This window comes from Mirounga angustirostris, unplaced genomic scaffold (assembly GCF_029215605.1).
Source record: "Mirounga angustirostris isolate CCGP_5_RB_7025 unplaced genomic scaffold, mMirAng1.0.hap1 SCAF_3, whole genome shotgun sequence".
NCBI classification, from domain to species: Eukaryota; Metazoa; Chordata; class Mammalia; order Carnivora; family Phocidae; genus Mirounga; species Mirounga angustirostris.
The window spans coordinates 191722857-191748244 of NW_026991711.1; the positions used below are offsets into that span (position 1 = coordinate 191722857).

At 47.0% G+C, this 25388-nt stretch overlaps 1 protein-coding gene across 2 annotated transcripts in view; it reads right to left on the minus strand.

Moving 5' to 3' along the window:
* Positions 1-207: 207 nt before the first annotated feature.
* The window catches only part of COL6A3 (collagen type VI alpha 3 chain), a 78579-nt gene continuing 53398 nt past the window's right edge, over positions 208-25388 (minus strand). The window contains exons 28-44 of one of the 2 annotated variants that reach the window (XM_045867656.3): positions 25076-25138; positions 23597-23647; positions 23366-23401; positions 22865-22927; positions 22128-22190; positions 20600-20632; positions 20478-20514; positions 20364-20375; positions 19773-20266; positions 18130-18226; positions 16634-17332; positions 15036-15141; positions 12508-12935; positions 11322-11585; positions 9984-10079; positions 1669-1833; positions 208-1020 (exon numbers count right to left, since the gene is read on the minus strand). In XM_045867656.3, coding sequence (XP_045723612.2) covers positions 980-1020; positions 1669-1833; positions 9984-10079; positions 11322-11585; positions 12508-12935; positions 15036-15141; positions 16634-17332; positions 18130-18226; positions 19773-20266; positions 20364-20375; positions 20478-20514; positions 20600-20632; positions 22128-22190; positions 22865-22927; positions 23366-23401; positions 23597-23647; positions 25076-25138 — 2748 coding nt within the window. In that variant the 3' untranslated portion in view covers positions 208-979. Of the gene's footprint in view, positions 1021-1668; positions 1834-9983; positions 10080-11321; positions 11586-12507; positions 12936-15035; positions 15142-16633; positions 17333-18129; positions 18227-19772; positions 20267-20325; positions 20376-20477; positions 20515-20599; positions 20633-22127; positions 22191-22864; positions 22928-23365; positions 23402-23596; positions 23648-25075; positions 25139-25388 lie in introns of those variants that run through there. The other variant, XM_064587297.1, reaches the window with a different exon arrangement.

The following is a 25388-nucleotide window of genomic DNA, read 5'->3' on the forward strand; positions in this document are numbered from 1 at the left end:
GGGAAGGCGCCATGGAGAGCTGCCATGCCAGTGGGCTGAGCCCGGGTCTCCCCACACTCTGTGATAGAGCAGTCTTCCCCTCCCCTGGAAACAGAAGAGTGGTGGGCGGGCAGGGCCCCATTGGTGGGCTGGGCCCCATTCCCCTGGCCTGGGGTCCTCGTGACAGCAGGTATTATGGAAACAAGATAGCCAGCAACACCAAACCCATGACACTTTCAATATACTTTATTAAAAAGTTTCTTTGTATAAATTTCCTAAAATTTTTAAAATTAAAATTAAACACCCTCCCCAACCCGGCACAAAAAAAAAAAAAAAAAAAACAAAACCACAACATTAGAGGAATGCCAAAAATATTCTCTATTATGACTTTTTTTCATCCTTTAATGAAGGCATTGGTCCCACAACAGTGCACAAAGATTAAGGGATTTTGCTTCCTTCTAACTAGATCATTTGTTAGAGGCTTTAGAAAAGGAAAATTAGCTTGAAATCTAATCTAGGAAATTGGAGGGGGGAGTTAAAAAAAAAGTTGGACTCTTGTTTCTTCACCTTACAAGGCTTTCCATCTAAAGTCATGCTTACTGAAGAGGGAAGAAATGAACCAAGCAGAAGTATATAGATAGCGGTGAAATGTGGAGTTCTATCCTGGACCTTACACTTGCCCAAGAGAGGCAGAGTGTGAGAGTCCAGGGGGTGTATGAGTTTATAGAAATGTTCACATAAACACCAGCAGTGGATAACTATTACACAACGTTCGAAGTATACGATATGACTGCCCGGAGACAGAGAGCGTTGGGTCCACAGACACATTTAGCACCATATTGAAAGATCATGCGGCAGAACGTTCCTCCCAAGTTCGAGTGTAAATCAAAGCAGGAAATGGAACAGTGTGAGGATGTCTACACCCAGAGCTTCTACAGAGACGACTTGCAACGGCTGACTCCTTCTTCTTCAAGAGGTATGTGCTGCTGGTCGGCCACGCTTAGGTCCCCAGGGCAGCAATGACTCCGGGGTTGACGAGCGCTGAGCATTGATGGAGGGGCGGGCGGGGGAGGGCGGGAAAGGAGTACAGGGGAAAAGTCACGTTACTGACCAAGAAGGACACTGGGTTTCTCACGAAAACCGTCCCACGGACTCTGTTTTTCCTCCCTAACCTCGCTTTTCTGTTGACTGCCTTTCATGGCTTCCCTAGCGGTCCCTGGCCCCGGGTTTGGGGCCGTGTGTGCAATCCGAGCCCGTTCACTGCCTTGCCAGGCCCCAGGGCCTTTGTGCACACCACGCTCGCCCCGTTCTGGCTCTGGCTGGGCTCTCCTATCTGCAGTCGAATTGGCCAACATCATGCATATAGTGGGTAGCCCCAGTGTCAACACTAGTATTGAGAGGAAGCATAATTATTTAAAGATGAAGAGGGAGGAGTAGTTGGGTGTGTGTTTCCTCGTCGGCAAGAATCCAGGTATACAAGTGTGTTTTTAGGAAATAACAATAATTCAGAAAATGAATTCCCTGTGTTTTATTTGAATTACCTTCCTTATCTAAGATACCACCCACCTTCTCTGTCATAAGCTCTCATAATCATTGTCTTTCAAACATCTTCACAAGATGAATAACTGGCCTGGATCTCTTCTCTGATTTGCAAAAGCCACAAACCCAAAAGAACCCTCAGTCACTTACCAGGAGCGCAAACCATTTCACATTCTTTCTGTGAATTAAATCTGTTTTCGTTACCGCTGCAGCCTCCATACCAGAATCTCATGCAGCTTTTGGTCTCCACATCGTAGTACCATTTTAAGATGAATTTCCTGCAAGTTCCTTCTTCTTTGGGCAACTTGCATATATCTTTAATAACAGGATGAGAAAAGAGCATTCAGTAGGACACCCGAGGGACTCTGCCCCCAGTGCTTGGGGCTGAAGGTCTCGACACAAGAGCAAAGAGGAGGGTTTGGAGGAGGGAAACCCTCTTAGCCTCCCCAGGCCCCTGCCTCCACCCCCTGGCTATGGGATGCACGTGATTCTCACCCACGGCAAGAATACAATGACCTTGATGGAAAGACCTCGCCAACTTCCCCTGGGATATTAAATGCAAGCCATCATTATTGAATAATTTCAGATGAAATGAACTGTGTTGTCCCTTTCCAGTCATGGGGCCATTTGCCTTCCAGTTCCTTCGATAGTAAAGCCCCATTGAAGAAACTACGTCTTAATAAAACTATGTCGTTTTCTACTCCTCTGCAAAATAGCAACTACGTTCTGTCAGAATATAGTTCAAAAATGAGGCCATACATTGCACAAGCCAAACAGATGTGAAATAAAAGTTAAAGTGGAAAAGAAAATTCCTTTTTGAGTGTGTGCATTTGTGTGCACACGTGTGTGTGTGTGTGAGTGTGTGTAGCTGAGGGCCTTCGAGAGCGGCCAAATTAAACAAGTAAGTAAAAGAAGTGTTACCACTAATCTAAAACCCACAATGGCAAAGATGTCACAGAGCAAAGCTGTTTTGAAGACACAGAAGCATTCTTTTTCCAGTTAAGGAAGTTTATGTTTTAAATGCATACTTCTGATGCAGCCCAGCTGCAAAGTAAAAGCTACACTCTCTCCCTGATGCCTGGAAAGAAAAGTTTACAGCCCTTCCACAGTAAAACATCTGTTTACAGAGTTTTCTGGCAAACTCCAGATCATGCTGAGAAAGAGAGGCATTACTGTCAACCATTATCCGAAAGTTTGAAAACTGTAAACCTTCCTTTGACCAAAGTCCCTGGAGTGGACGATGCTACACATTTATGGGAGTAGCCAACATGCCCGAGTCACGGGGCCCTCCCCCTGCAGGGCTGACTCTCCATGGGCCTCTGCCCCCACCCCCGTTGAGTTGCTCACAGCTGCAGAGGTTGTGAGCATCTGCAGTTCTGATTGCACCAAGAAATAAAAGGGAAACCAAAGTCTTGGGTTAGAGAACCAAAGCTTGGGTGAACTATCATGGACCAGACTCAGAGGTACACAGGATTGAGGCTCAGAATTGGCCTAAAACCCTCCCTGATCACATGGGGAGGCCATTACCCAGGCACAAAGACTGGGGGCTCCACAGGATCCCCTAACTGCAAACCCTCTCAGAGGCCCAGAAAGCCAGAAAGCCCTAGGAAGAACCAATGAAGCCAGAATAAAATGATGACAATTTACGAAAACAACTCTTTTTTCCTCTCAAATGTGCCAACAACTGAAAGAGAATGCCTGGCTTTCAAGAAATGTCATGCAGGGGACAGTACGAGGCAAAATGATTCAACCACCAAAACTCTCTCCTCGTTTGCTGATTGACTCCCCATTTAGTGGGAAGCTCAGACCAAATAGTAGCCTAGCCCCCTCTCCTTTCTTCCCCCCAACATCCCCCACATGGCTCATGTTCGTTCCATCTTTGTTCCAAATGCTCCCAGTGCCCACTCCCCCATGCTCTCTTAAAACGGACACGGGAAGTCCTCCCAGACCCGAGGACACACAGCCTGAGGCGGCCCTGTAGAAGGACACTCTGCTCCCTGACTGGCTGGCTTTTCCGGCTCCCTAGGATTTGCACCCTAACTGTCCAGCCCCAGACTATTGCTCTTGCATCCCACACCCTATATGCCAGTGAGGGTCGCTGCTAAGACCCCATAGCGCTTCTCAAGGTGACACAGGGAGCTGGCACTGTGGGCCCCCAGATATTTGGTAGACCAAGAGAAACATATTCACGAGGGCCCCACACTGTTAAAAGACCAAAACGTGGGAGTCTTCATTTTTAAGCATGAAAATGGGAGGTCTGGTCCTTAAGAAGCCTGTACTTTTAAATTCCCATCATCTTGGTTTCTGAGACGTGCCATGCAGACTGGACTCACCCATGCTGTGTCTATGCTGAAATAACCATTTAAAAGACACAAAAATAAAAATGTCTTGTGTCCAGAGAGATGTGGTTGGAAGGACCTCATTGAGCTTCTCCCCAGAACAAGTCTTTGGACACAACAGTCGCTCATGTGCTCACTCCAAAATGAGTTCGCCCCTTCAGGCACAGCCTGGAGGGAGCCTGGGGTCCTCTTTGACCTGAGAGGAGGTTCTGGTTGCATGTGTACCCATTTTCTCCTCCTTACATTGAGAACCCAAGAGGAGCCGAAAGGACAGTAGGAGTAAAAGTTATCAATAACATCTCCTGATTCACTTTCGCCCGGAATAACAACGTCAATACGTTTCATCTTAAAAGACAGACTTGAGGGGCTGCCCGATTCCGATCACCATCTGGTGAAACTTTCTGGTGAAGCAGTGACTGGTCACTGGGCATCAGTGAGCATCCGACCACAAGAGGAAATGGACACCAGCACAAAGTCTAGAAAACCCTGCCAGGGAATCCCAGCTGTTCACGGAAGCTACAGGAGCCAACCTAGGAATCCTAAAACAGAATCATGGGGTGCAAGGCGCCCCAAGAAACACTGTCCATTTTTGTAACAATGACGTGTGCATGTTCACACGTGTGCGTGCACGCCCATGCATCACATTCATGCAAAAAATCAGGAGGGATATTCATTGGGTCGTTCATGGTGGCCATCAGCGCTGCAACCATGGAGTGACGTTTTCTTATGCTTTCCTGTATGTTCTGGATTCTCCACAATGAATACCTATGATATTACTCTTTGAAACAAAACACATTCCATTGGAAAATCTTGCCTTTTCTTTATAGCTTGAGATTTCTATAGTATCTAAGGGCAGCATTTTAAAAGTTATCCGCTTGGATATTTTCCAAGCCAACAAGTGACTGGTATTTAAGTGCTTCCTTGAGCAAAACTGGTGTGTGTGATGGAGGGGCGGGTGTTTATGCTACAATTGTAAATATGTGTAACTATGCTCCTCGGCGATTTAATGGTTTCAAACACAAGAAGAAGGTTTAATAGACTTCAGATCCAGCATTGTTGATACGGAATCAGGTGCTTCCAGCCACGGAAGCAGGTATGATTTGCCTGAATGAGTGAATGCCCGAGTCAACATTTTGAGCCTTAATTGGCTCAAAAGGTACCAAGGAAATTTTTTGTATTTTATTTTGAATATAGCTGTGGTTAAGGTTTTGGATCCTTTTTTTACATCTTGACCAATAGATTTTTATTTTTTAGGACTTTTCTATTTCACAATAAAAAAAAAAAAGTGCCAAATGCCCTGTGAGGCTCATCATAACCCAAACATTGCCATGATACATCCTCACGCAACAACAAACGCACAGCCTTGAAAAGGGCTATTTCTCTTCTACCAAGCAGGGAAAATTTTTATAGCTCTTTAATGGACCTCAATCTGTGAGATTAAGTTAGTTCTATAAATGATCATTAACATAAAGTCATCTATTTTCCCCATTATGCCACTTGGTGCTAGCCAGTATGATAGACTGGGACACAGCCAACCAAATACTGTATTTTGTCAAATCTAAAATATCTTAATTTCACTGTGCACTATTATTTTATATCCCCCTAAGTAGGACAAAACACTGTCAAAAGCCATGATACGTCATCAATTGTAAGTCACACTTCAATTTCAGAAGTTTTACAAGGGGAAAATAGTGAATCCTAGAATCAATAAAAGAAGTAAAACATTGAAGAACTTCCTTCAGAGCTATGTAATTGACTTACTAACACCTGCTCAAAGTGTTTATTTCTACAGATGGTTAATTTCTAGAATAAGTAAAAAAGAATGTTACACACTTGGTGAGTATCTGGGCGCCCTCTGCATTGAAACTTTTCTGCAATATGTATGGGACAAGCCAATAACTTAGGATTCTCTTTGTAATATTGGAAAAAATAAATTTTCTGAGAAAGAAGAATTGTGTGTTGTTTAGAAACTTCATGCATAGAGAGTATCTATCCAAGTCCTCTTTAGCCAAAACTGAGGACGAGAGAGAGAGAGATGTGCCAAAAACCTAAAACCAAAATTAGCAACTCTGTAGCAGTCCCAAAGCTGGCCGCAACAAAGTGGGCTACAAACATGCCTGGCCCAGTTTTAAAGGCTGTGAGAATTGCTGAAAGATTGGTTTAAGTGTTGCTAACTGCCCTCCTGGGCAGCAAATGCATCACAGAAAAGTGGATGTGATTCTTCTAGATCCTGAGAAAAGCGTAAAGTGGGATGGGATATTTTGGAATGTGGATTTGCTTTGTTTTGCTAAAGAAAATAAAAGTATTAACCATTTAAAACGGAATCATGCAATACTGCAAAGTTGGGAATCCTGAGTGGTGAGTAATGATGCCTTCAGTCTGTTACTGTAATCAACCTTCCCCTCAAACTCCATGCTGAACAGGGCCAGACCTCATTTGGGGGACAAATAATCCCCTCACTAGCCCCCTCCCAGTATGTGCCTGCGACAAACAAAGGAATGCCTGATAAATATCTGTTAAGCATAATTTCAAAATCGTCCAACATTAACCTATGCCAACAAAAAGTCAAGTTTTAAAACTGCTCGCTCTTCTTCCCCTCCATCAGATGACATGGACGGGGGACTTTTCATTTCATAGGGTTTTGCCCACAAATCCCTGCACAGATTCAAACACTGGTCACCATGTGTTCTAAATCCAAAGTGCTGAACTATAACCAAATACAGTTCCTTAAGGTAGAATCAAACCCCAGAGAATCTTTTATTCATGGACGTATAAAAAGGGCAAGGAAAAGATTCTAACATTTAATCCGGGGACAGGGACACATCTCTGTAACCACAAACCATGTTTCTAATTAACTGGTAATGCAGAAAATAGAAATTAAACTGCACTCGTGTCTACAGATAAAAACTAGCTTTTAAATTTAATTTTGCCTGCATTGTCTAGAAAATACATCTTTGGAGAAATACTGCATAGTATGGTAATCGATATTTGGATGCAAAATACACAAGCAACTACGGAGCATGAATACAGTTAGTATATTTTTAAGTTTCTTAATAAAGTGATTCGTTGTCACTCTTTTTCTACCTGCAAAAATATGAATATCATAGAAAAGTCTTTCTCCCTGGGGAAAATTCCTAAGATGACTTAATTATAGCGGGGAGGTGGGGAAGGGGGAGGAGGTTGGGAGAGAGAGAGGAAGCTCTCATCTCCTGATTCTGACTCCTGATTCCATTGTGAGGTTTAAACATTTTAAAGTAAATATCAAATTGATTTCCTTCAAAAAGAGTTCTCAAAAATGGCGTGTGGGTGTGTGCACGGGCACCTACGTATGTTCATTGAGCAAATGTAGATGACGGGCCTTCTCCAGCAAAGTGCTGTTTTGTTACTTCGGGACTAGGGGTAGTGATCAATTATGTAGGGTCTCGTTCTTGAGCACTGGGTGTTATACGCAACTGATGAATCACTGAACTCTCCCATCTGAAACTAATTATGTACTTACTATATGTTGGCTAATTGAATTTAAATTTTAAAAAAGCAAGTTATATCTTCACACTGACTTGAATCACTAGCTGGGAAATACACAGCTATGCACCTGCACACACGGGGAAGGGTTAAAGAATACCTCTAAGTTCTGGGCTTGAGGTTATGTAGTAACCACAGTGAAGGAGAAAGGTTAGAATCATCTGTATCTAACTACTTGTAGCCATGAAAGACTCACAAGCCCCGACAAAAACCCTTTTCTCTGCCACATGGTGAGAGGAGACCTAAGTGGTACAGGTCCGGATTAAAAGGACTTTCCTAACTCTGAACCTATGACTCAGTCTTAACAACAAACATAAGAGGCCAGCCAGATTCTTGTTTAAAGATTATGTTGTTTATATTAACTAAATACTGTTTATATATTTGTGTCCCTTCTGGACCACACATAAGAAAACCAGAAACATGCCCAAATCTCACCATGGAACTTACTCTTAGTCATTTTCTTTCAATGTAGCACTGGATTTGCAGGAATTTTGTATTTCCTACACTCTGTGAGGGGTAACGTTCCCAGCGAGCGGGAAACAAAGAGACAGAGTTTCAGTGACTTTGAAGTTAGAGTTTCATCTGTCCTGACCATATCTTTGGGGAAATCCTAGTGAGTTCTTTGAGCTTTGTCTGAGCTCAAGCACCATGCTGGGAACCCAGTCACCACGCAGGTGACTGAGGCAGGGAGCCGGAGTGGTTTAGAGCTACAGGTCCCCAGTGCAGGGCACAAAGGCTCATCCATGGTCTCCTGACGCAGGACTCAGAAGATTGCTTCTGTGCAGAAATCGAGGAGGCAGAAGAGACTTGGGTATCTTCTCCATCCCAAACCCTACTTCCCTTTGTGTTCGTTTAAGTTGAAAATTAGAACATTAAAAGTTTGTATAAAGTCTTTTTAAGCAATTCCTAACAAGTTCAAGTTTAATTACCCAGTCTACCTTGAATTCCTGAATCGTTCCCATAAATTTAGATCAAGAGAAGAGAATGTCTTGCTTTTCTGTCAATCTTTCCAATGGGAAGGCTGCAAGAGTTTGGAAAACACATGGCTGTCTCTACCACAGGCCGATTCCTAAACTTGTGTCCCAAGGCAAATTATTTTAAACCTTTTTCAGTTCTCTAAGTAATTCATTGGCTGAGAGTAATTACACATCTATGTTTATAATTCCACAATTCCTGTATTGACTTAGTTTCTTTCTAGTGACTCCTGACGCTGCATGTCAGGGTGGTTGGGGTTGAACTAAGGGATGATAGACAGATGGACACAGACATAGAGACATAGTATAGATACGCATACAGATATAGAAAATAAATACAGATGTACACACAGACATGGCTCCAGGGGAAGTCCATTGATGGAACAGAATGTTCTAGCAACAGAGAAGATTCTCTTCAGAAACAACTAAAAGAATCAAGAGGTCTCCCCCCCCCAGCTGGCCACAAAGGGATGGGTGTGTGGAGTCAGAAATCATCCAATTTTATGTAAACACAGATGGGATAGGATGCAGCCTCTACAGAAACGGTAAGATGGAGAAACAGACATCATTTTCAAAACTTACAGAGGAAAGAGCAAAATGAGGACTCCTCCAGAAAGGCTCAGAAAGCAGTGTTGGAGCTTCTGACAACTCAGTGCATACTGAGAAAGCACAGGGCTTTTAAACCCAGCACCAAAGCAGTGAGCTTCAGCAAATGCCTTTTATCAGAGTCAATTTCAGAAATAAACATTGTGAAGAGAAATGCCTTCCTCCTCCGGACAGCGGCCAGTACATCAAAGAATAAGGACATGTCCCCAGTGAGTGGAAACCTTTTGCTTTGGGGTCCATAATACCATATGTAAATGCCCACGGAATTTTGACTTTGGATATTACTGCCAACGTCTTTTTCAGAATACCCATAAGCCGAGCGTATCAACTGTATCGATAATCCGTTTCTCATGGGTGAATAATCTAAGCTCACGTTCCACTGAATGAGGGTTGAGGTCACACAGAGTCGCAGGGTCCCATTGCCCAGGAACAAAAGCATGTAAACAGTTGTCAGTTCCAGAAACAGGTGTAACTCGTCACTGATTGAAATGTGCACACCCTCGCGCTCAGGCACACAGACGGGGTCACGACAGACTAAGGCAGGGCGTGTGCTTAGGGAATTAGGACCAGAGCGTCCATCCCAGGGGTCACTTCCAAACCCACGTATTTCATGCGTTCTAATCTGTGTTGCTTTGTGTTCTTTTAAGCAGTTGTTATTAGATTAAGTCACTGAGGGAACGAGTCCTACGCTTCCAGCATCGCAAGCCACACATCAACTCCAACCCCAACAGGAGATACAGGAGAATCCGATCAACAGACACATGAATTCCCGGCTCTAGCCCCAAAGCAACTTCGAAGAGTCTGGTGACAGGAGAGGAAAGTGACCCATTTACAACTTGGACTATGCCGAAGAAGACCACACTGGGCCACAGATTGCCCATTGGGAACTTTCCCATAGAAGTCAGGCTTGCCTGAGAATTAGAACCCCAACGGACGACCCAGAATCCAGGTTTCAAAGGCTTGAGAATGTCTGGAAGGATGCTCTCTTAGTGCTGTTAACGGACCTAATACTCTCACAACTCACCTGTCTCACCACCAGCCACTGGTTCCGTGCTCACCATGAGATTGATGGTTGAACTAGAAGCCGACCTTGCTTGTGAAGGTGCAGGCTGAGTTTTCTCTATAAAAGAAAAACACGCAACTAGTCAGAAACACGGAAGCTAAAGGGCTTAGGAATTCTCAGGGACCGACGGCTCATGTAAGGGTGAGATCCGCAAAGTCTCTCCAGACACTACGGACGTCTGTCGTCTGCAGGTTCCGCTCATCTCAACAAGCAAATGGAGGAAATCTCTGAACATTTCCCACATAACCGCTTCTGCTTCCATCCATGAAAATGGAGCCCTGGAGTTGAATGGTCTTTGCACTCATGTCTTCATGGATTACATGGTGACTGCTGGGATTTCCCTTTCCTCAGGCAGAATTCCTTGATCTGAGTTACACTGGCCCACACAGAAAGGAATGTGGGCCCCCTCCGCATCCCAGGAGCAACATGGGTCAAGAAGAAGGGGAGGTAGGGGAATCTGGGAAAACTTTAAAAGATCAGGGGTGTGAGTAATTAACAGGGACTGGAATGCATGCAAGAGTAGGTCTCGGGCCTCAGGGCCACGGAGGAGCCAGGGGGACAATGGGCCACGGAGGGCAGAGCCAGGGAAGGCAGAGCTCCAGCATGGTAGACCAGGGAGGGGAGCGCTGAGGCCCTTCGCACGGTGGTTGTGGACGTCCCCTGGCCTTGGGCCGGTAAGACTGCCCGGACTCGGTTACCCTCTGAGGAGCCAGTGAGTCTTGGTGGTATTTTCTGCTCACTGAACGTGGAGACATACTTCAGAAACATGGTCGTGGTGGGCAGTCGAGACCCTGGCCAGGTTCCGTGGACCTATTTCTTTCTCTCAGAGCAGGGGCTGCCCTCGGGCCAGATGGATCGGGCTTCCTCCATGAAGTATCCCAGGACCCCAAGGGCAGGGCAAGAGTTCCCAAGGAATCCAGTCTTCCGCTGCGTCAATTTCTGAGACTGGGCATCACCCAAACACACCCGGGATTTGTTCTTTTTTTTTTTTTTTTTAAGATTTTATTTATTTATTTGAGAGAGAGAGAGAGAGCACATGAGAGGGGGGAGGGCCAGAGGGAGAAGCAGACTCCCTGCCGAGCAGGGAGCCCGATGCGGGACTCGATCCCGGGACTCCAGGATCATGACCTGAGCCGAAGACAGTCGCTTAACCGACTGAGCCACCCAGGCGCCCCACCCGGGATTTGTTCTAACCTTGTTGTTTCAGATTCAATGAATCGGGATCGTTCCCTTTACGGCCTGCTTGAGGTTGTGCGTGGAACTCGGGGACCGACTGTTCGGGGCTGACCGTGTACTCACTTGTGCTGAAACTTCCTTGGTAGGCGGCTCTGACCTGTGACTTCAAGTGGCAGACCACGGCCACGTGGTATGTGTGCCCGGCGAGCAGGCCCCCGACGGTGCGCTCCGTCACCGACAGGTTCTGCCGCAGCACCAGGGACTGGTCATGGGCCGAGGTGATGGTGAGGTCATACAAGTAAGGGCTGGGGGGCTCGGGCCTCTCCCAGTGGAGTCGGGCGCTGTTCTCGGTGACGTCGGACACCTGGACCTCTCGGGATGCCTTCACTGGAAGACAGGTGGAGCAGAGCGCAGAGATAAAGCTGAAAACCCTACATGACTGTGACCCACGGGCAACAGACAGCAACAGAAAGAGATGAAGCAGCACGCAGCGGAGCGGAAATTTAGGTGAGCGGGGCACGAGTTTCTTGTTCGAGCTCCCAAGGAATATTAGTCTCGGAAGCTACCAACATCCATGGAATGTGGAATGCATCATCTCATTATTTCTCAGCAAGGTACAAAACGATTTCTCTTCTATTGAGACTCACTCCTGTTCGGGAGAGGCTTTGACAATACACGGGAAAGCATTCAAGATGGAATGAGCTCCATCATTTAAAATGCATGAGGTCAGGAAACTTTAGGACGTGACAGGAAATTCTTTTAAAGGAATCCCTGCTCTGGGTCTCAGGAAGCCCACCTGCCCTCATATCGAATTCCGTCTGGAAGGTGTTTTCCCCACGGACAGTATTAGCGCATATTCAGTCTGGGGGGGTGGGGGGAAGGCTGACTGTCCAGGCTCTGACCTGCCAGTCGGCTCACGGAACACCCCACTATCACCACAGCGCAGCCTGGGGCCTCTTTCCAATGGGAACGTGCTTCCCCCCACCCACCCCGAGGCAGGGTTCGGGGCTTGGCCTGAGCAGTGGAGGAAAGAGGCAGCAGAGGGTGGGAGGCTCACTCCACCTGTTCTTTCTGTGGAGCTCACGAGCCTCAAAGAGGAAAGAGAAAAACTGCTAACAGAAAAAAAAAAAAGCAATGTTTTGACAATCACATGCTCTGACCAGCACCTTCTCAAATGCATCATCTAGAGGTACCATTCCTGCAACAATGACTGCATTTCATTCGCTTTATAAACAGGCTTCAGGGGGCATGCTCTGAACACAGGAAATGAGGCTGTCCCAAGCTGGCAGCCCTGAGCGTGCTTTCTTACCCGCCGGCTTAGCAGTGGCCGGCTTGGTGGTGGCCGGTTTGGCTGCCTGGAGCTTGGGGGCCTCGGCCTTGGCGGCCACTGGTCTGGCTGCAGTGGGGGGTCTTACAGCAGCTGGCTTCGTGGCCACCGGCTTCACGGCCACTGCAGGTCTGACCGTGGCCGTCTTGGTGGCCTCGGGCTTGGTGGCCAAGGGCCTCGTGGCCACGGGTCTCGAAGCGGCCGGTTTGGGCGGGGCTGGCTTTGCTGCAGCCGGCTTTGAGGCTGACAGATTTACCACAGTCACCGGTTTGGTCGTGGTGGTCACTGGTTTGGTCGTGGTGGTCACCGGTTTGGTCGTGGTGGTCACCAGTTTGGTCGTGGTGGTCACCGATTTGGTCGTGGTCACTAGTTTGGATGTAGGACTTGAAGTAACATTATTTGGGATGTTTCTGTTAAAACAAATTAAATATTGTTTCAATCCATACTTACTTTCGCCTGCCCTCTAGAATTTACAAAAACATGGTTCCCGTGAGCTATGTGAACTTTGCTACTTTATCAAAATGCATACAGTAGTTTTTATATTTTACATATAGTATTGCATGCATTAAATTCCTTCCTTTTAGAATCTGTGCCACAGAAAAGATATTGAAACGCTATGTATAAGGTAATAGAATCATTAAAAATAACGTCTGTACTGTACTATGAATACATCTGACATCTTATTTTTAATTTATAAAATTGTTATTATCATTAGCAATAATAAAATAATACTAGAACAATGTCCTAATTTTTAAAAATTAACCAACTGAAGCATACACACCAAAAATTAAATAAAACCAGTTAATAGCTACTCCCATTCTAAGAAAGTCTCCACTCAACAAAATGCTATGTTGAACTCCAAATGATTAAGTCAGCATGTTACTTTCCCTCCCAGAGCTTACTGTGTATATTTATTTGCCTTAATTTTGGGGTGTGGGGTGGGTTTTTTTTTCACAATTTCTTGATCTACTACGGATCCCTAAAAAACACAACCACATAATCAGACGAAACAGCCCAGAGCCGGGCGTCCTCCGCTCGTTGCCCAGAGACGGACACTCACTGACTCATCGGTCTGCCCCTGCTCTAAGACACAAGCAGCGTAGGTTCAAGGTGATGCCCTACGACTTCAAACACTAGGTTATAGCTATAGTTCATTCTGTTTTCCTGACGATAAGGCGGAGGACGGTTCGGGGAGTGTTTGGGAGAAATCACAGAGATAACTAAGGCCAGGAAAAGAGCGCCCTGGACCGGGGCGAAGCAGGACACAGCTCACAGCATCAGTGGCGACGGCCAGTCTGCTCTGCGGAGCGTGGAGCCCGCCCTCCAAGGACAAGGACAAGAGCTGGAGGACTTCAGGGCTGAGAGAGGGAGGCGGGCTCTCTGTCCCCACCGTGGAGGTCAGCCGGGACTACGGCACATACTCGTTTGTCAAGGATCATCCACGTCCAAGTCTCCTCTGGGTGTTATGGTCGGAACCCTCTCCCCCCCAGAAAGCATGACGGTCCGTGGCACTCCCCGGAGGGGCACAGATTGCTGGCACGTTGCCTGGGCTCAGTTCTAGCCACCATGTCCCCGTCACCTCGCCCTCCGTCACACGGCCACGCACCCCGCCTCTCCACGCCTGGAGCTGGTACCACAGATGGAACCGGGCCAGCATCCCCGTGGGTACAAGCCCCCCGGCCCCCACCTCTCGTTAGCCTTCCTAGTGGAACGCGCACGTTGCCTCCCAGTGTCACCACCAGAATCTGTGCTATCGTAACACTAATCATTTTAAGCTTTAGAGCCCATGTTTTGCTTAATGTAGTCACTCCTTCTGTAGGAGATCACTTCATACCAGGTGCAGTAGACTGTTTCAACACATGGCCCCAATTTCCCACCCTCTCCCTTCCTGTGCCCTCAAGATGTGATGTGACAGGGCCCCCCGTTGAGTCGAGCCCCCAACTCTTGAATCGAGACTGGCTGCGCTGTTGGACATCCGTTGGCCATCCGTTGGCCAAAGGAATGTGGCAGAAGTACCAGTGTGCTGGTTCCAGCCCAGGCCTCAAGAGGCTCAGGCCCTCTGACTTCTCTCGTGGAACCCTGCCCACTGACCTGGGAGCAAACCCCCAACCTTGCCTCCTGGAGAAGGAGAGGCCACGTGGAGCAGAGGGGAGCCAACCGGCCGAGACCATCCTGACCCCCAAGCACAGTGGCTGGGAAACTGACCACAGACAAAGACGTGAGGCCAGCCAAGGCCAGAGGGCCACCCAGCTGAGCCCAAGCAAAGCTTGCTAACCCACCGAACTGCGGATTAAATAAATAGCTGCTTTCAGCCACTAAATTTCGAGGGTTTGCTCCGCAACAAAAGCAAATGGATACAACAGATTGAAAAGAATGCCCCACATGACATTCTGGAAGTCACATTTTCTGGATTTCAATGTCTTTACCCAAAAAGTTAGGCATTGTCTGGAGGACCTCTGCATTCTTTCTACACTTTTTGGACTTTTGAAGACAATTATTACAATACTTACAAATGTTTGTGACCAAACTTCACAGGATTCTTAATTGACAGTTGGCCCCCTTGGAACCAATCACACTGTTTCCTGATATCTGGGGACAAGTAAAAAGCATTTTCACCTGGAGAGAAACAGAAAAAAAAAAATTTTTTTTTTTAAGATTGTATTTATTTATCTGGCAGAGAGAGAGAGAGATGCACAAGCAGGGGGAGGGGCAGAAGGAGAGGGAGAAGCAGACTCCCCACTGAGCAGGGAGCCCGATGCGGGGTTCGATCCCAGGACCCCCGGATCATGACCCATGCCGAAGGCAGATGCTTAACCGACTGAGCCACCCAGGTGCCCCAGAAAAAAAAAAAATTAAATGCACGTTAATCCCATGCAAATTAAAATTAATCTGCTAATGAGTTAAAAGGATTACACAGCAGGTAGTCAGTCCATAAATATTTGTTAAATTAATTCATTCCTCCAGACAAGCTATGTCTAGTAAATTTAAACATTAAGCACCATGGTACTTGACCCATAAAATATCTCAAGCCAAAATCTTCTCTTTGGCAATATTTGGGTGATCGGGTTGAAGAAAATATTTACTCCGTGGAAGGGGGGAGAAAGGAATAGAAGAGAAATCAAGCACAGAGTTGAACAAGTTCCGAGCTCTTGAACATCAAATTGTAACCAAATTACTTCTAATGTTTTCTCAATGTTGTGCTTAATAAAACTTTTGTTTTTAGTCTTCGCAAGTAGTGACGGTGGCCCCGGGGTGAACTTGCTGACTCACCTTTGCTTCACATTTTTTCTCTAACACTTGCGAGGGACAGGCCTTTGCAAATGTGAACACGGTTTTCATGGACCTCGCCTTTCCCTTGAATAACAAACTCTCTGTACATGCATGTTTGTTCCTACTTTCTACAGCTCCCTCAGTAGTTAGATACTCTCCTGTGCTGACCTGGGGCTGGCTGTGTACTGTGCCAGGCCCGGGAGCATAGGGTGAACGATGCACCTCCTCACGGACCATCCAGTCTACCGGGACCACAGACCACAAAGGAATAACCAGCAGGCCACAGAAAAGATACGGTAAATAGTGTCCAGATTAAGGATGACAAAGCCTTGGGAGTGGGGAGCATCCACGGTGAGCAGGGGCAGCTAGGGATATGCTTTGAAGATGAATGTGGGTTTGCCGCTAAAGTGGGGAGGAGATTCACATCAGCAAAGACCCAGAAGTTTCCAAGTGTGGGGTTGGTGGCTAAGCCCAGATCAACACAACTCCTTCGAGGAGCTTCCCCACTTACTGTGTCATGCATAATAAATGCGCACTTGATCCACTGTTCACTCTCAGGGACACAGGGTCAATGGCTGGGAGATGCCAGTCAAATTTGGTTGAATAAGTGAGTGAACAAGGACAGGATTTCCTTCTGTTGTGTTCACTGCCATCCCTGGCTCCCAAAGGGTGTCTGGAACACCCTTTAGGGCAGGTGTCAATACATATGTGTTGAATGACGAACAAGTCAACATCAGCATACTAGACGACTTTTCTGCGGCCCATGTCCCAGAGAGCCCGAGGCTACGGGCTGTCAGAAAGCCCCGGCCCAGCCCACACTGTCCGATGTAGGACTTACTGCTCACGAAGGATGGTAACAACCTCCCAAAGCGCATCAGAGGCTCCTCGTTGAGCTCAGTCGACTTATCCAATAGTTTGAAGAAGACGTCGTTCGGCTCACTGGCGAAGCTGTACACCTCCCTGACGTTCACCTTCCTGCCAATGCCCAGAATCACGAAGAAGTAACCCTTGCATTTGGCCTGCAAAATGACTCTCTGGGCCTCTTCCAGCTGTTCCTTTTCCACCTCACCTGTCAGCATCAGAACCATGATTTTCAGGTCCCGTGGGCTGGGGGCACTTTCAAAGACATTCTCTATGGTGTATTCAATGGCGCTGCCCAGGTCCCTGGTCCCCTGCAGCTGTGTCATTCTGCTGTTGAGAAAGTCCACCAGCTTCTCCCTGGAGCCATAGTCAGTCAGGGAGAATTCCACCTTCACGGGCGGCACGCTGGCGTTCCCTACGGCCTCGTAGGGCGCATGCTGCACAACGGCCACCCTGGTCAAGTGCTGGGAGGCCATGGGGTCTGGGCTCAGGTCCAGCTGTCTGACCAGGTACCCTATGTACTTCCTCATCTCGTTGAACTGGAACAGAGTGGTGGACTCAGAGCTATCTAAGATGAAAGCCATGTCGATGTCCACATCGCTGCCCGCCGCTCGCCTGTCCCTGAAGGCAGGCCTCCAGGTGCCAAATCCACAGGATGGGTCAATGTTGCAGATGTCTAGAAAGAAGCATGGGAGCCCATTTATTCTGTGACTCCCACAGCAAGATAATTGTACGTCAGTGTGCTGGGAGTCAGGAGTAATTAAAATCATCGCATAATATAGAAGCCTCTTTATAGTTTGCTGCCATTTTGTGGCCAGATTTCAGTTCTCATCACCTAACACTAAATGAAACAAATCAGGAAGCTAAAGTCCTTGTTAGTATACTATGACATTGGCATTAGAAGAAGAGGAAGAGGAGGAGGAGGAAGAAGGAAAAGAAGGAGAAGGAGAAGAAGAAGAAGAAAGAGGAGGAGGAGACAGAGGAGAAGAAGGAGGAGAGGAATGGGAGGAGGGGGAGGACACAGAGGAAGAAAGGGGAGGGGGAGGAGGGGGGAGAAGAAGAAGAAGAAAAAAGAAAGAGAAAAGAAGAGGAGAGAAGGAGGAGAGGAGAGAAGAGGAGAGGAAAGGAAAGGAAATTATTTCTTTGCCACTCTTTGAAGAAATGTGTTCCAGAAAGTCACAAAGATAAATAATTGAAATCTGGACTCCAAGGTCAAAATGTAAGCAGAGCCTCCTTTCTCCTTTATCTCCGATGAAATGAATCCTTCCCTATCAAAGAGAAGCTCTGTTTGAGGGGTTCCCCTTTAAATATGGAAGCTACTTACATAGGAATTACACTGATAAATGTGAGGCTTTTTGATTCTTCCTTTAACTCAAGCCCTTTCTATGGATAGAGACCATTCATTCAAATGTCGCTCTATGCAATAGTATAGTATGTTTTGTAACAGATATTCCTGTTAGAGAAGCACCTTACCCAGGCAAACATGACACGTCAGGATGTTCTTCAGGAAGTCCGTGAGGTCCCTCCTAGCGGGCAGGACGAGCACATGCCCCACCGCTGTGTTATTGATCTGGTTGAAACAAAAGGAAATGCTCGGTAGGAGTGTCCATGGTAAGTAACTACTTGAAAACGTAGCTGAGGAAGAGTCACATCAGAAAAATAAACACCCCAACAGATCAGCATCCTCTCAGGGGTTTTCTCGGTAGGGTTGGGGAGGATGCACTGAGCTTAATAGGACAACACAGCTTTTCTTCTGTGGAGATGAGCTGCAGATCAAATCCCACTCCTGCACTTTCTGCTGGGCCTCGAGGAAAATTATTTAACCTGCCTGGGGTCCAATTTCCTCAGCTGCAAAACAGGGATAGTGGTAAACTCCCCATGTCTAATTTGATAAGGCACGTAAAGTGCCTGGGCTAGCCTCTAGGAAATAGTGGGCACTTCGGTAGTATGGTCATTGTCAGCAACAATTCCAGCCCCTGACAAACGTCAGCTCCATCCTCCCCTGCTCTCCCAGGTACAGAAAGGGATTTAACGGCAAGGCAAGTATTAAAATCACTTCTAGAAGATTCAGGAAGCCCTGCTCATCATCATGGCACTTAGCACACCGTCACTAAGGAGTCATTTAGTGAATAATTGAATTCAATTAATGGATGATTAATTGACTTCTCCAACTTGCTGAAAGAGTGCTGTCAAGAGCCATGTGGTTCTGGGTCCCTCAGCCCCTGTGAGGGAAAATGTACATAAATGAGCGCCTTACAAGGGTAGACAGCTAGCAGCCCCAGCTGGCTTCCCAAGCTCAGGGCTCTGGGCTCCAGTTGGCCTGTGGTTTAGCAGAAGAAGCCCCGAGAGATGACACCAGTGACCAGCCTGCCCTTTGCTGACATAGGCAGTGGTAAGACCATAGAATCCACAGTCTGGAAGGGAAGATGCTAGAGACCATCCTGCCCCACCCCGCCTTTCACAGGGGAGAAACCTAAGATCCAGACGGGTTAAGTGACATGACCGTGTTACTTGCAGTGACTTGAAGCCAGAAAGTGGGGGTCGGGGGGGCACTGGAACTAGGGCTCTTTCCCATCATGCCCACCGCCCACTCGTCTTGAGCAATGCCGCTGGAATTGGCCAGGAATAAATATTGATTGAGTAGCCAATTAGTATAGTGATTATTATATATGGCATTATAACAATTAAACAAGCTATGTAAGCAAATGATAAGGGAGCACTTCACAGCTTCTCAGCGAAGGCTGAGCCTTAGCTGCCATCCTGGCTGAGGAAAGGTTTGAAGAGGGGTATAGATGGGGTGCTGGGGTCATTGATGCTGGGGGAGGGGGTTCTTCACTAGGAGACTGTAGGCCTCAGGGTCAGCCCTGGGGGATTCTCCTCCAGCAGGTGAGGATGGACTCAGTGGGAATAAATCACAAGCAACTGGCTGTCACCCTGGAGCCAGTCACCCGGCTATCCTGGAAATCTCACTCGAGTAAATCACCAATCACAACAGCCTCACCCGGGGGCTTTAGGAAACTCCGGCATGAACTCATCAAGGAGGCACGATGGGCCTGGGAACCTGCCCAGAGCCCAAGAAGAGAGTGAGGTGCCAACGACGCCCACAGGGCACAGACCTGCAAGGCGTTGATGAGCTGCCGGTCCTCCTGGCTCGTGAGGAACAAGGGTGTGATTCCTGCATCCGAAAGCTTCAGCACAGCCTCCCTGAGCTGCGGGGACGCCCTCGTGGGCTTATTGCTGAAGAAAACAGCCACTTTCCTCATCAGGAATCCGTTCCTCACACGCTTAAACGTGTTTCTGGCCACAAAGGACATGGCCGTTTCCAGATTCTGTTGCTTGGATGTCAGAGCCACCTGGAGGTTCTTGATCTTGTCCAGGAGGAGCGACTTCTTCTTGGAGTCGGCAAACCGGATCTCCGTGGTCACCTCGTTGTTGTAGGTGACCACGGCCACGCGCGCCCCACGTGGGCAGTTGCTCTCAGCAATGGTCAGGTCACCCACAATCTTCAGGAGCACGTCCCTCATCCGGCTAAATATGTCTTGGGTGACCCCCTCCGAGGTGTCTAAAGCAAAGGCCAGCTCCGTTGGGAAGACAGGGCATTCCAGGGGTCCTGCGGGAAGTGGCGGGTTTTCAAAGACAAATTTTACTTACTGGAAAAGGGGCTCTTCTTTCCGCAGGAGGAAGTCAAAGGGCTGAAATCAACTTACCATAGCAGCAAGCTACGAAAGAAACAGAGAGAGGAGTGAAACATGTTTACTATGTGAGAATTTCAAACGTAAAAACAGAAGGGTGTCACGGACAGGAGAGAATCGTGTACTTACGACATTTATCTTTGATGCTCTGGACAAGTGCACATTGCTTTAAAAGAAAAGGAAAGAAGTGTGAGGGGCAGTGGACAAAAGGCTTACAGTGCAATGACTGGAGCTGTGCACATGCAACTTACATCCATGGAGTCCCCTCTGTTGCCTCTGGGACCCTGCGGAACAAGGAGAGAGAGAATGAGAAGCTGGACAGACAGGCAGAACCACCAATGCGAAGGAACCACCCTCAGCCCCCAGAAACACGACAGAGGAAGCAAAGGTGGTCCTCAGATGACCTTCATCATTTTCAGGCTCTCCCTATAAATTTGATTTTACTGCTCAAGGAACAAAAGAGAGACAATTTTGAGGGCAAAAATGTTTCCCTTGTGGGCGCCTGGGTGACTCAGTTGGTTGAGCGACTACCTTCGGCTCAGGTCGTGATCCCAGGGTCCTGGGATCGAGTCCCACATTGGGCTCCCCCTGCTCTGTGGGGAGCCTGCTTCTCCCTCTGCCCCTTCCTGCCATTCCCCCTGCTTGTGCTCTCTCTCTCTCTCTTTTTCTCTGTGTCAAATAAATAAAACCTTAAAAAAAAAATCTTCCCCTTGCAAGATAAGTAGCTCCACACTTTGGAAACCTGGGAGTTCATGACTAATCAAAGGGATCACACATTTGGGCTTGAGTCTCAACACTGCTTCTCCCAAGAGAAGAGCTTCCTTTCCACCTGCTAGCCTAGTACCTCCTGTTCACATTAGGGACAGTGAGGAATCATTTAGCTAACCCTCGGCTCCAGGTGTGAAGCACGCCAGCTGGATTCCACCCCAGAGGAGCTCCGAGGACAGACCCACGGCCACCATGGCCTCTCATCCCAATGCGTGGCCGCTCTGATGGTCAAGCAGTCATCTTGTGGGCCACTCAGGTGTCTTTCCACAAGACTAGTGACTGGCTTACTTTCTCCCATTAAATGTTTCACTTTTTAAAAGCAGCAATCACCTGACTCAGCCTTCACCCAAGCTCAACCCATCTAATCCCCCAACTTTTCCTGTAGGAGTGACTGTCCGTCATTCTTTGAACCTCATCAAATTTCATGTCGGGAGATAATAGAGGGAGAGCTTCAAATAAGGAAACGAAGACATTCACAGTGAAGAGACATACTGGAAGGGCTGCAGAAGGTCGCCCTCCTGGCCCCAGGTGGCCGGGCACTCATGGGTTTTAAACCACAGATCAGAAGCTCTCTTGGGGATTTTATAAACCAAAGGAAGTAGTTCTCAAACCAACATCTGACATAAATTATACTAATCCTATAAGATGCAACCAAGAGGTAGTAAAACTTGTACTTTTTTTTTTTTTTTTGGTCCTGTACACAAACCTCAAACAAACCTACACCAGGAAATTATAGAGGCAAATTACGATATACCCTAGACCACAAGGTTCCACAAGAAACTCCTTTTTAAAGTTTCTCGTTACTCTAAAACTCAAAAGCTCTTTTCTCCATTGTGGTATAAAAAAAAAAAAAAAAAAAAAAAAAGTTTTATTTAAAAAAAAAAAAGGCAGTAACAACAAAAGCGCAGCAGCCCGCTCTGTGAGGAGAGGAGACAGCGGAAAGTTTATAAAGAGTCGTGTGTAAAAAGCATCCCGCCCCCGTGGCTTGATCAGAATTGGGTGGGTACTCACAGATGGTCCTGGGTACCCAGGGTCTCCCTTCTGCCCAACTGCCCCTGGAGGTCCTGAATTTCCCTAGAAAGGGCAGAACAAACACTGCTCAGCATGGCAGAAGATTGCAGGGTCGGTAAAGGTGATTTAATCCAACGTTCCCCGTCCCCACCAGAAATCTCTCACTGTAAGATGCTTGCCCCAGAACCATTAACGAGACTATTCATGGATGCACAAGAAACCAAGAAATGACAATCAGATCACTGTTCAGTGGAGACAACCAATCCAATGTTTTAAAACTTGAATAGTAAAGGATGTAGTTTGACCGTCTTCACTGAGCAAATGAACAGGATAATACGATGGTTTTCACTATATTTTAAGCTATAAATAACAGTTTCCCACATCTAGACCACAATTTGCTAAGTCAGGACTCATTGCAATCTTAAGAGGATCAGTAAACATCCACTGAAGAGAGTCATTCAGAGCTAAAAGTAGCGTAAGGAAGAGTGAGGAGGGTAACGTGTGGTCTAGTGATCTTTGAGATGCATTAGAGGAAGGGGCTTTCTGGGCCTCCCCGTAAGGACAGCGTGGCTGAAGGAGGACAGAACAGACAACCACAGAGGGTTGGTGTGGTCTGGGGCTTAGGATTCCTCTTCTTCTACCTTCTACTACCACTAGCCAGGTTGCAAGTGAAGAAGGATAATTTTCACCCCACACGTTCTCATTCCCCACCTGCATCCAGGTGCAAGCAAACTCACCCTTCGGCCTCTGATGCCTTTGGGTCCCAGTGCTCCGCCTGTCCCCGGCTCACCAGGGGCACCCTGGGAAGAGAGCCAGAAAGAGACACATTAAGCTCTGAAACGGAGGGTCTAGCTGAGGGTCCCTGGGTCATCCAGACCACACTTCCCAGGGTAGCCAAGTGGCTCACTCTGATTTATGTTTTACTGGGTTCCTAGTATATTTGTGTTCTTTGCAGAGTCAGCCTTAGCCTATTGAACCCATAATGACAACATCATACGGATCACAATATTTTTAAGTTTGCAAGTATGTTACTGCGGCGTCATCGCATTTAACCCTCACTCACCTCCACTTAACAGGTGAGGGAGTACCTCAGAGAGGTGGGGACTTCCACGGGTCACCGGTTAGTAAGCGGCTGACCCAACGCTAGCACCACGATATTCTGATTTTCAACTCATGAACATACCAGACTCAGCCCCAAACAATGGTGATGCTTCACCACTAGGGGAGTATTTATTTACCTTTGAACCTGGGTATCCAGGGAATCCTCTTTCTCCCTATAAGAGATAAATAAATAACTCAATATTTGGTCCCAATTTAAAGGCATCTAAAATAAATTATTCTTGAGCAGAAAAAAATACATCCCTGGAGTCACCAAGAGAAAAAAATTCACAATATTACATAAAATTTTGGGAAATAATTCTTTAAAAATACAAGCTGTCTGAAGCTCAAGAAATCTAGCAGATACGCACTTTTTTGCCTCTGCGTCCTTCACTGCCAACCCCGTCTCTGCCATCATCACCCTGGGGGTGGAAAGAGAGCGTTACTGCGGGCCGCCATGTTGGGTTCGGCACAACCACCTCTGTCCAGAGCCCTGAGCACAGGGTGCTTGGGTCCCTGAAGTGTTCCCAGATCAAGGAAGTGTTCCTGCTCCCATCCCATCCTCCAGGTGCATCTGTAAGTGGGCGGGCCTAATGGACTCCTTTGGCAAAATGGTGCTGGTGTGCCACCCATATAAAGAACAACGGACAGCCACTGGGAAAGACAGGGCTTGGGCACAGAATCAAAGACCCACTGAACCTGAGACTCTTAGAGCTGAAGGGACTCCCGAAGGCCATCCAGGAGTCCTTGATCGTCCTTCAAAGCAAGAACACGGGACTCGGTCTCTCATGCCTGCCCGGGTCTCCTGTGCTCAGACCTTGCCACTAGACTGTCTTCTTTCCAAACACCCCCCTCCTGTGCTCTCAGATCTGCCCCATCACACCCCCACGGGAGACTTTCAGAACTGGACTCCATCACCTCTTTCAAAAGAATCAGAAGAATGCATGTAAACTATACATTAATATCCCTGAAATATACATGGAACATGCTACCTAGTTCATTTATAGCTTTAAGCAAACATAACAGCTTAAGAGGTATTGCCCAAAAATGTGTGGACACAGAATCAAGAAGAGATTTCCTTCAGTGGTCTGAATAGATTTTAAAGTCTGGTTTTTACCCTTCTGCTCCTGAAACTAACAATAACAGAAATGGATCTTTTAAACTTCAATTTCCTCTAGAGAAGTTGCATACATGCAAAAAATATTTTAAAGTTCAGGATTATAAATCAGATGAATCTGTCCAATTACAGTATTCAGATAGACTACCTCACTTTTTAAAAATTCTCAATGTTCTATAGACTTCTTTTCCCTGTACAGGAAATGTATATTACAAAGTTATCGTTAGTGAGCAGGTTATTATTATAGATTATTTTTAAATAACATTTTTTCAAATGAGTTATCAAGGTAATAACTTCTAGCCCCAGGATGTCTCATTCAAAGGAAACGGTTTCAATCTGGACCGAGACCTGATCAGATCCAATTCCATTTTAGCCAAAGGACATTTATTTTTTTGCAGGAAAGCCCCACCCAGTCATGGTCACAAACCATTTGCAGGACCGAAAATGAAGGTGGTTCAAGCTTCATTGAGTCCCCACATTCTTGGGAAAGAAAGTGTCTTTACCCACTCTTCCTGATGAATTGAAACTTACTTTGAAATTGAGTTGCTGTTTATAAGCAGAAAGTTTCACTGTGTTCAATCGGATCCCCAAGGATACAAGAAGCCACTATCGAGTTACCTTTATCTGGAACCAACCCAATTTGCAAGGATGAAGCCTAGCCCAGAGCAAGGCCCCGGTCTCCCCGCCTCCCACCTTTCAGCGAAGGGTGAGCCACAGCACGTCGCGATCTTACCGTCTCCCCTCGGGGGCCCCGGCTCCCGATGCCTCCCTTTGGTCCTGGCTCTCCGGGCTCACCCTACACACAAGAAACAAGGCTGAGAGAGCTGTGGGTCCAAGGCCAACTTAAAATGTGATTCCAAACCATTTGTGCCCCACGTGATGCCAGTGGTAAGGTTGCTGCTGCAAGCTGCTAACTTCGCCTTTTAGATTCTGAAAAAAATGGTTTTTAAATTGCAGTGTTCGTGTGTGGACTCCTGGAAAAGAATCCAGGAAGGTCTGTGTCTGTTCCTTGCATTAGCCTGGCACGGGGACATGCTGACGGGGCA